Raw genomic sequence first — 11,303 nt, forward strand, 5'->3', positions numbered from 1 at the left:
TACAAATTCCATGCGTGTTTATATGACTAAGCTTGCAAGTTGCAAACCTTTAATTTCACATGTTTATGATCAAATTACATATATAGAGATTGCTCCTTGTTTCAACAAATTGATTTATTTATTTTTTGTAGAAATAGCATATTAATATGAAATAAATTCCACTTTCACATTAATAATTTTAAACAAATATATTTCTGGTGTAAAAATGAAGGAGAGAGATGAAGATGGAGTAGGTTCACCTCTAAAATAGAATGAAGATAAACTATACATGGTTTCCATATTTGTAGAATAAATCTGACATAGATAACTTCATTTTCATTTACACAGCTCTCTCGTCTCGTCTCATGAGAAGCACAAGCTCGTAACAAAACCATGAAAAAAGAAAGAAAAGAAAAGAAAAAGAAACAATACAATCTAATAAGCAAGCAGGGTACAAATTGTACAAGAAACCTTGTCTAACAAATGAAAAATTACCCTCAAATGAGCGGATTCCCCTTGAGATTTAATCATCAAGAGCTGCGATCATAAACGGCGGTGAAGGAGAACGTAGCATGAGAAGAAGGTGCAGAAGTCCATGTTGAGTTCTCAGCTGTATCGGAACCAGATGAGTTGAAATTGGACGATGTGAGGTGTGCGTTGGGCTTTGGCTTTGGATCGGTTTTGATCTTCAAGTCCATGAAATCAGAGATCAGCCCCGGCTTCGTGATTGCATCTTCATCAAAATCTTGATCTCCGGTAAGCATCCGGACAACAGTCGACATAGAGGGCCGAAGCTTTGGAGAGTCCTGCGTGCAGAGCAGACCGATCTTGAAGAACTTGCAAGCCTGCTCGGCATCAAATTGTCCATTGAGCGCTGTGTCCACTAGTAGCACAAGCTCTTTTCTCTCATAAAGTTGCCATGTCTGCATCCCAAATACATAATGATCAAAACTCTTTTAAGGGCTATATAACAAATATGACAAGATTCTTCTCAAGAAAAATAACAAAACAAATATTGACAAGATAATAAAATGTCACCATGATGGGATCAGGCTGTACAAAGAAGCTTGAAAATAGACATCCAACGCAGACTAGTGTGGTTGTATGAAAATAATTCAAGCCATTTGATGGTTTATTTTTGCAAAGTGTTTTTGTCATCTCCACGGATTATTAGAACACAAGAGGTTTTCAAAGAGACGGTTGCAGCAAAGTTGAGATGTGTACCCTTTCAAGAATGTACTGTTCTTCTATGGGTAACCGTGTATTTGTATTGCATCTCCCGCTGACTATTTCAATAAGAAGAACCCCAAAACTGTAAATATCTGCACGCCGTGTCAACTGACCTCTTATCGCATATTCTGGTGCCAAGTAACCTCTGCAAATGATCAAAATTATCCATATTGAATCATTTGGATAAAAAGAAATCATAAGTCTTAACAAAAATATCTAAATAAACGCCAAATCATACAAGCCTTTGGATTCAATTCAACAAAAGCATGCATGCGATGTTGCAACTTACATGGTTCCAGCAACGCGTGTACTAACATGAGTCATGTTCGGAGGCATGAGCTTGGCAAGGCCAAAATCTGAAATTTTTGGGCTCAGATATTTGTCTAGAAGTATATTGCTTGCTTTGATGTCTCGATGGACTATATGCGGTCTAACTTCCTCGTGAAGATAGGCAAGCCCCCTAGCAACTCCTTTACAAATCTTAACTCGTTTTTGCCAGCTAAAATGGATGCTGCAGTGACCCCCACCTGCAGATGGTTAGAGATCATCAGACAAGCTTATCTAATAATGGAAAATATACTTGTTTATGATAGCAAGGACATATAATCTCTATAAGGTGTACCAAGAAGTGTCGCTGCTAGACTGTTATTCTCAAGGTAGTTGTAAACGAGGATTCTTTGATTCTGTTCCACACAACAACCATAAAGCTTGACTAAATTTCCATGCTCTATGTCCGAAATCACTTGAATCTCCGTCAAGAACTCTCTAACTCCTTGTCTCGAGTCAGCAGAGAGAACCTTAATTGCAGCCATCTGCCCATTCCTAAGTTTTCCCTATTTATCCCAAGAGAATTTCCATCAGAATTCTGTATAGTCGCCTCCAAAAAAGTAGAAGTAAATTCTGTTACCTAATGCAATGAAAATATGAGACAAGCCTCTTTACCTTATAGACGGAACCAAATCCTCCCTCCCCGATTTTATTCGCTTGACTAAAACCATTGGTTGCAATTGTCAGCTCCTTGTATGAGTATAGAGTAACATTTTGCACTCCTGAGAGCTCTGTAAATGATTTAGCCTCATTAGCATCAACTCAAAGATGATCATGAAATATAAAAATAAGTGAAAATAGACAAAAGAAATATGAACAAATAAGCAACAGCAGCTTCAAAAATGAACAGGTCACTAAAGAAGGAAGTACAACCAAAGTTAAAAGAAAGAATTATTATTCATCCAATAATTTGCAGGGATCATTTACATGCAAAAGTTTAAGAGGTTTACCATCTCCAAGCACCGGATCGCTTTGTGCTGAATTTCGTCCACATAAGAATGATAGACAGGTCATAACTATAGGATATACCAGTGACTTCAGCCTTGTATATCCACAGATATATTGCTTCACAATGTGGAAACTGCAACAAACAAAAGATATATATAGATCAAAATTAAATTACCACTCAAAACTAGTTGCTAAATCATACTCTCAATTACATGATATAATGTCGGAAACATGAAATCTTCTACTCTCAATTACAAGGGATGCCGTAGTGCATCGATAATCAATTATTGAGTTCATCTAGGGAGTTATATAAGACATCTCTTAGGATAAATGAATCAAGATTCTACAATGGCTTCCTCAATTTAACTTATAAATCAAAATCTACATGTGTTTCTCAAACATCTACAACAACAAGGCTATGTATTTCTGGTGAGGAGTATCATAATACCACTACTACCTAAAACACCCTGCTTGAGTAGTAGTGAAACACAAGACACTCTCATAAGAGAAATAAAGGAAGCCACATTTTATCAGAATCACAGTACCTACAATGTAACTAGCATCCTTACAAATCGCAATCTACATGTATTTCCCAAATATGTACAAAAATAACGCCATGCATAATTGTAGTGAGTGCTAGCTCAAGCATACATTCTGACTAACTAACATGTCTATCAGAATCAAGATTTAGAACTTCACATCAAGCTCTGATTTTAGACAATTGATATGAAGAAGTAATGAAACTCCAAATGAGATTGCTTCCCACTTTTATAAATTTGCACTCAATCAAAACTGGCATGATAATTGAAAACCGCCCCAAAAACAAAGATAATTTTAATGATTAAATTCATCGATCATGCCTATAAGCAGAAAAGAAAAACCCCTTTATCAATATGAAACAAGAGAGAGATGGGGATAGGGAGAGAAATTAGTGGAAACGGCATAAAATTAAAGAGAAGTTAGCTGAGATTAATAAGCACCTGAAGCCCAAGGACACGAGAAGCTCCGAAACCTTTGATCGGCGGAAAACGAACTACAGTTGAGAGGAGAGGAGAGGAAATAATAAAATAAAATAAATTGAAATCGCCGGTGATTTAGAGAAAAATGTTTTGTTCAAAAATTGTGACGTGAATTCTAGGAAGTTCCATGTGTTGCAAGATCAATAGATCTGCTGCCAAAGAAGAATGTATCAATTGAAATATCAAAACAGAAGACTATAAAAGTCAACCGCGGCGTATGACTCACTATCGTCTGGTCAAGTGGGTCACCTCGTTTTAACACGCCTCCACTTTTTTTATACCCACATTTAATGTATAATTTGCATTTTTAATCATTTTTTCTTAAAAATTCTCATCAAACTTATGATTAACGTATGATTTTTTACTTTTGTGTGAAGGGTAAAGCGTCACGCTTATTAATGTGTGTGAAGTGAAACCTTTTTTATAGTATGTGGGAATATGTGTTTTCTTCTAGGAAACGTATGATTTTTTACTTTTGTGTGAAGGGTAAAGCGTCACGCTTATTAATGTGTGTGAAGTGAAACCTTTTTTATAGTATGTGGGAATATGTGTTTTCTTCTAGGAAAGTTCAAATTTGAGTTTCCTACAGGGAATGATACGAGTATTCTATTATTATTATTTTATTTAGATATTATAGGGATTTAGCATATCTTTTTTATATTCACACATATTTGAGTATTCCATAATAATTAGTCAATGAATGAAATAATACTTTGGCTCAATTAATTGTTCTTCAAGAAACAACCCCTAGGCTGCCGACGAGAGATTCTCGCGCTCAGCCGCCACTTCGCCGGACAAGTCGCCGACCCAAACGCATTGGGCGTTCGACAACGTCGGCTTCGTTTCTTGATCGAGACTGAAATATACACGTTGAGGAAGCGATTCCTTAACAACTGGTGCTTTCATCCAGAGCTCTCCATGGATGGCGCAGATGACGTGGCTCCGCCTGCCGGCCTCCTTACCGGAGGCAACGCTCAGGAGTTTCGCGGCGATACATCACGCCACTTCTCGATGGTAACCCGCCGCAGCGATAGCAATCCGCGGTTACCCCCGCGCGACACTTCGGAATACAGCAACCAGCAACGCGACGTTGCGGGGACGGTCGACGCCTCATCGCTAGGGTTTGAAAAGATCATGGCTCGGTTCGACAGGTTGGAATCACGTTGGGAAGCAATCGATCGACGTGTGACAAAATTGCAGGCGTCAAGAGCAGCATATGGACAACAACACTATGTGGACTTCTATTCCGGATCTAGGCGTCGCCGGACTTGCTGGGATCCGCCATTCCGAACATCCGGTTGTCGTGAGGGAGAGATTCGCGCTCCTCCGCTGCTGGAACCACCGCCACAGCCGGTACCAGAACTGTTCTATGGCCCGCCGCATCGTGGAACATCGGACACTCCCGCGTCAAAACACACTACGCGCCCCTCTTTCGGCCCCTGGGGCTTTCTTCACGCTGATTCAGCCGTGTCATCACGATTCCCACCTAGCGCGTATACTGGCCAGCCGCGAGAGCAGCCCCAAAACCGAAACCGGCACCTGCACCTGCACCCCACATCCCAAGCCCCCTTACCCCCACACATCCACAGCTCATTCTCGACCAGAAGCCACCGCTGCAGCACGTGCTCGACCAACAACCACAGCCAAGTCACCGCCGCGCAGCAGCGCCACCGGCCGCTACTGCTGCACCGCCCCCACCACTGCACATGGATCAGCAACGATCGCCATCCTACTGCCATCCTACGACTCACCTCCGTCAAGCTGGGGCATGCCTCGAATTGCCCACTACTGTGAAGCAGTCCCTGCTCCAACGCCCGCCCTCCTGCCTGCATCCACCGAGCCTCCACTCCGCTACGAAGCTTGTTTCTTGTGAATAGAAATACTTGGGAATTGAGGGTGATTCAAAAGTGTTGAATCCAGTTGACTTGCGGCTCAATGAGAAGAAATTAGTAGATGAAGAAGTACGAGCTATAGAGGTGGATAAAATTGATGACGATGATGGTGTTCATGATTCAAGTAAAATTGCAACATTTGATTTCGATGGTTGTCTCGCAAAGACATCTGTGAAGGGAGTGAATGCAGATACATGGTCCCTTGTGTCTCCTTCAATACCAGAGAAGCTCCATAATCGGTATAAAGATGAGCTACATAATGCTCGCGAAGATACGGTTAATGGGTTGAAAGACATGTCAATATACTCTCGTATGGGTGTGAAGAGGATGGAGGAACTTGATAACAAGCCGTTTCATGTTACGATCATGAGGAAGTTCATTGAGGATGTTTATATCGAATATGCAATAGTAGGTTATTGGAGATTGAAACAACGATCGTGTCCGTTTGATCCAGGAGGAGATAAATCGCCAAAGCTTCTTCTTTCAACTCTTCGTTGCTTCGTGATTTCCACCTTGAGCACAAGGTGGATTTTAACCGTGGGGGAGTTGATACGAGTATTCTATTATTATTATTTTGTTTAGATATTATAGGGATTTAGCATATCTTTTTTGTATCCACACATATTATAAATATGTGTGGAGTATTCCATAATAATTAGTCAATGAATGAAATAATACTTTGGCTCAATTAATTGTTCTTCAAGAAACAACCCCTAGGCTGCCGACGAGAGATTCTCGCGCTCAGCCGCCACTTCGCCGGACTAGTCGCCGACCCAAACGCATTGGGCGCTCGACAACGTCGGCTTCGTTTCTTGATCGAGACTGAAATATACACGTTGAGGAAGCGATTCCTTAACAGGGAACAAAAAATGTTTTTATTAGGATCGCAAATTCAAAATACACGAAATTTGGGTCAATCTTTAATTGCAATTAGAGATTTCTATATCGTATATTGCCATGACTATGAGTTACAAAATTTCATCCCGATAGAATTTCACACAAAAATTGTTAATTTTGCATGGCAAACACAATTTCAGGACTTTTCCTTATTTTTATTTGTGGAATCATTTGATTATGTTACATTAAAATTTGTACATGGCAAACGTAAATCTATGATTTCTTTTTCAGTGTCATACAACAATTTCGAATCCAATATATCATTGCTTTTTGCTAAGCTATATACAAATATTTAATTATAAGGAAGGATTAATAAAAACTTTCTTATTACAATAAGAACTATATATGAATGCATTTGTTTTATTATTGACGATAGTATGGCTTAGCTGTAAATTGTATTCCTTCCTATATTTGGTCAAGTGGGAGAATCCATACTTATTTAATTTGTTTTGCTGCTGTGTGAGTATATATAATATTGTATGAAAATGTTCTTTAGCTTGACTCCTACACAAGAAATTCCCTTTTCAAATATTCAACATTAATCATACAAAAAAGCACACACGAGGTGTTCAGACACAATTCAACTTTTATAATATAAAAAATTCAGAATAGGATTAATAGTTTCATAAAGAAAATTTGGTGTAGATATAGTTACCTGCTTAAACATAATTATAATATACACTTTTCTTGAGGGAGCTGTACTGGCTACTTGATGAGCTTAGTTAAATTTGATTTTATTTTTCAAATATGACAACGTAATACTATAACTGAAACATTTTTTCGGTTGGAAAAAGGTACTCCCTATATTCGGCCATGGTTTTGTTTTATATATTATGAAGATGAAGATACGAATTTGGAACTTGGTGTATTAAAAGTTTTATGTCATGTCACACACTTTATAAATGTGCAAGAATTTACTTATAGCTAAAATTTGATCGGGTCTGAGTCGAAGAACCATTTCTCTTCCTGGTTGACGCAAATGTGACATTTAGGGTGTGATTGGTTCACGTGTTTTCATAGATTTACGTATAGGAAGCTCAGTATCTGACCACCGTACTCTACCAGATTTGTCAAGTAAGAATGCATATCTGCAGATCATCAGAGTTGAGGTGTAAGTAAGAAGCCACAAAAAATTGATCTGGGCTAATCACAAAGGCCGGGGAGAATAGATATATGACATAAATGATATACCCCGTGTGAGAAGTGTCAAACCTACCTAAATCAAAGGAGTCAAATTGGGGAGTCATTAAAGAGTAATTGATACACAATTGATATGGAATACTTGTATTAGAATAGATTTATTCTTTACCAAAAATACTTGTATTCCTCCTTACATAAAGGAGAAGAACGAATGTATGAGACACAAAAAAAAAACAGAAATCCAATACAAGTTCTCTTCTCCCAAAACGCTCCAATATGCGTAGTTCTTCCCATCCTCTCGATTACCATCGTTAAGATGGTATCAGAGCAGGTTTACGTGGGATTGAGACTCAGAAAAATTTCATCACCGTCTCAAATACCTTTCCCGACCCGTTGAAGCCTGCAAAACACAACAAAAAACGATGTCAGATTCCGGATCTGATGATCCACCAAAATCCAACCAACCAATAACTCTTTCAGCCGAACAATTTGCTGAATTCATGAAACTAAGCATGTCTCAGAAAACACAAATTCCACAGTCTTCATCCATTGAATCCCTAGGCGAAATCCGTCTGGCAGAAAAGCTCAATGGAGATAACTACCCCCTGTGGGTGAAGTTAATGAGAAGAGGAATTCGGGGGAAGGGTCTGTCCTCTCACATAGACGGAGTTACAGACCCCCCATCCTCAACAGATCCAAACTATAGTCGGTGGCAACAGCGGGACGATTGTTGCTTCAACTGGATTATAAGCAACATGGACACCAGCCTCATAAACGAGGTCACCCAATGCGAAACAGCATTCGACTTGTGGGATAGTCTCGCCACAACGTATGGGAGCGGCGCCGATCAATTCCAGATATCCAACCTGCACAGACAAGCGTATAGCATCAAACAAGGAGATCTAACCCTAGAAAACCTATGGCAAAAGCTTCAGGATCTCTGGATATCCATCGACACTAGAGACCCGAATCCAATGGATTCCCCAGCAAGTATCGAGAAATATAACCAGTATATACAGAGGCAACGGTTGTACCAGTTCATCTGGGCTCTGGATGACAACAAATACAGCAAAGTCAAGAGGGATATCCTCAATATGGATCCAATTCCGTCAGCAAGAAAGGCCTATGTCCTAGTGAGACGAGAATCCGTAAACGAGAAACTCCTCACCCCGGACACCGGCATCGGAATCTGTCTTGCAGTCTACGACCGTGATGGTGCAGGTTCACGGTGTCGTGTTAAGCATGGATGTATCCTACTGATCAGGATAGAAACCCCGGCTCAGCCTGAACCTGGTATCAAAGAAATTCCTCAACCCACTTCTACTGGTTAGTATAGTGGAGGTAAGGGTCGAATCCCACAGAGATGGATGTGCTTTGGGTAATTGTGGTGATAGTCTGGAGGGGGGTTGGTTAGCTACCACGCTTGGGTTGAGATTCTACCTAGACAGAAATTAAAGGTGGTACTCTACTGACTAGGTGGTGTGAAAGTGAACGACATGTGGCTGTGTACGTGAGAGTGGGGGACAAGGTGTTTCAAGGACATGTGGAAAGTGCTCGGTTACTATAAAAGGCTAAACGGAATATCAGAGAAAAAGTGGTGGTTGGGTGGCTACACTGTCAGATCTGTAGGGTACTAGCAGAAAAGTAAATGACAAAAGCAAAAAGTAACTAAAAAGCAAAAGTGGTCCCAAACTTGGATGTGGATGTTGTCTTCTTCAACAAGCATGAACAAAATCAACAGACTCAGATTCCATAGATGAAATTACAGATTAACAACTCCACAATTCAGATCCATAAATTAACTCACTAAAGTTCAAAAATTAAATGAGCGAAATCAAGAACTACACATACTGGACGACATGCAAGGTGGCAGAATCACGTAAACTCAGATTTCGCACTTAATCGCTTCAGGAATTTAAATCTAAACAGCAACTCAACTAAACATCTCAGATCAAGCAACTCCAAATGAAATCATACTTTCAACACTTGGAAATTACCGCTACAACTAGATCTAAGCTACCTAGGCAGAATGAAACAGATTCACACAGAAAGAGATGCATAAAAATGACTTCATTTCATTAAAACGTTTGGATCTAAACGAAACACTTCAAAATGCTAACAAGTATCGAAATTGCGACAGATCCAACGTAAGGAAACAAGTAAGATTTACTACGAAAGCGAGTAAAGATTGTTTTGCCACTCCGGGCGATGAAATTACAGATTAACAACTCCACAATTCAGATCCATAAATTAACTCACTAAAGTTCAAAAATTAAATGAGCGAAATCAAGAACTACACATACTGGACGACATGCAAGGTGGCAGAATCACGTAAACTCAGATTTCGCACTTAATCGCTTCAGGAATTTAAATCTAAACAGCAACTCAACTAAACATCTCAGATCAAGCAACTCCAAATGAAATCATACTTTCAACACTTGGAAATTACCGCTACAACTAGATCTAAGCTACCTAGGCAGAATGAAACAGATTCACACAGAAAGAGATGCATAAAAATGACTTCATTTCATTAAAACGTTTGGATCTAAACGAAACACTTCAAAATGCTAACAAGTATCGAAATTGCGACAGATCCAACGTAAGGAAACAAGTAAGATTTACTACGAAAGCGAGTAAAGATTGTTTTGCCACTCCGGGCGATGAAACTGCTACGACTACGAAATGAACTGGCTGGAACGATGGAAGGCGAATCTCCGGCGGACTGATGGAACTTCAGGTGACCATGGCTGTGGCGAGGAATGAGAAGATGTAGGACAATGCTGTAGGAACTGATCTACCGAGAGAGAATACTTTAACTAAATGCGAATGTAGATCCCCCTCCTCCATTTTTTATTCTCTCCAAGTGGCTTCCTTTTACAGGAAGGCCTGCCCTTGATTTTTAGGGTAGACTCTCTTCGTGAAATGACTATTTTGCCCTTGTTTGTGGTTGATCCTTCCCAGCAATCCTTCTTCTCCATCTGGAGCCTTTTTTGGCATGCATCCTGGTCAGTATTGCACCCTTCTGGCGTTCTTTCACCTGAGTTATCCGACTCCTTTCGTACTGACTGGTACCCTTTTCCTGCACACTTTAGCAACTATTTTGCAGATATAATCCAATTACGCACGTTATACTGACCAGTAACCAAGGCCTAGAATGCGACTTATCAAACTGCTCACACTTACCACATGCTTGTCCTCAAGCGTGAAGAACAAACAAAAGGAAATAAGTCGAATTCTAGCTTGGTTACACCCCTGACCGACTCTATTCTAAACTAGACTCTAAACTCTGACGCAAAGATAAACACATAAACGACGGACAAACACATATAAACAGACACACAAGCATTTAAACATATTGATCGGGCTATATTTTCAACCATCCTTCCCCTTGGGATCAGGTGCAATCCGGCCTTAGACAGCCTTGAACTTCTGCCGCCCCCTTTTCCTTCCCAGTCAGTATATCTGCTCGTCAAGATCACCCAAACTCTCGGCCAAACACCAGATTCGCTCAGTCACTCATTCCTCACCGGGGATGTTAGGACTGTCTTCTCTCAAAATGCTGAACCACAGATGCTTCGGACTCAGATCTCACGTGCGGCTCCTGAAGGGCTTTAAGGCTTGTAATGGGGCTATTGATTTGTAGTGTTTGGGGTGGATGTTCCTAAGGCTCTATGGTTCAAAAACTACTACTTTATTTTTATGTGGGGGAACTGTGTGCATTTGGGCTCTTGGCTGTTGCTTCTTTTCGGCTGGACGTTTCCTGATATTGGACTCCAACTGGTCAGTAGCTTCTTTGTGGCTTCGCCACCCTTATTCATTCTTCCTCCTTTCCGTGGTCAAGTGTTTTCGACCATTTTCTTCAACATATTTT

General features: G+C 40.2%; 1 protein-coding gene across 1 annotated transcript; it reads right to left on the reverse strand.

The window, feature by feature from the left end:
* Positions 1-280: 280 nt before the first annotated feature.
* Positions 281-3,718, reverse strand: LOC121742259 (cold-responsive protein kinase 1-like). The gene is made up of 7 exons (XM_042135351.1): positions 3,465-3,718; positions 2,487-2,617; positions 2,152-2,267; positions 1,832-2,042; positions 1,499-1,736; positions 1,204-1,354; positions 281-902 (listed from the first exon to the last, which is right to left on the reverse strand). The coding sequence occupies exons 2-7, from the start codon at positions 2,548-2,550 to the stop codon at positions 510-512; spliced, it is 1,173 nt and encodes a 390-aa protein (XP_041991285.1). The 5' UTR covers positions 2,551-2,617; positions 3,465-3,718; the 3' UTR covers positions 281-509.
* Positions 3,719-11,303: the final 7,585 nt, after the last annotated feature.

The sequence above is a fragment of the Salvia splendens genome, chromosome 7 (genome assembly GCF_004379255.2).
Source record: "Salvia splendens isolate huo1 chromosome 7, SspV2, whole genome shotgun sequence".
Lineage (NCBI taxonomy): Eukaryota > Viridiplantae > Streptophyta > Magnoliopsida > Lamiales > Lamiaceae > Salvia > Salvia splendens.

What these genes read in the sequence shown, in the direction of transcription:
- LOC121742259 (XM_042135351.1), bottom strand. Translation starts at nt 2,550, where the DNA reads ATGACCTGTCTATCATTCTTATGTGGACGAAATTCAGCACAAAGCGAT. An exon ending in GATTTGGTTCCGTCTATAAG is followed by an intron (nt 2,043 to 2,151) that starts GTAAAGAGGCTT and finishes TGGGATAAATAG; the next exon opens with GGAAAACTTAGGAATGGGCA. An exon ending in ACACGCGTTGCTGGAACCAT is followed by an intron (nt 1,355 to 1,498) that starts GTAAGTTGCAAC and finishes GATCATTTGCAG; the next exon opens with AGGTTACTTGGCACCAGAAT.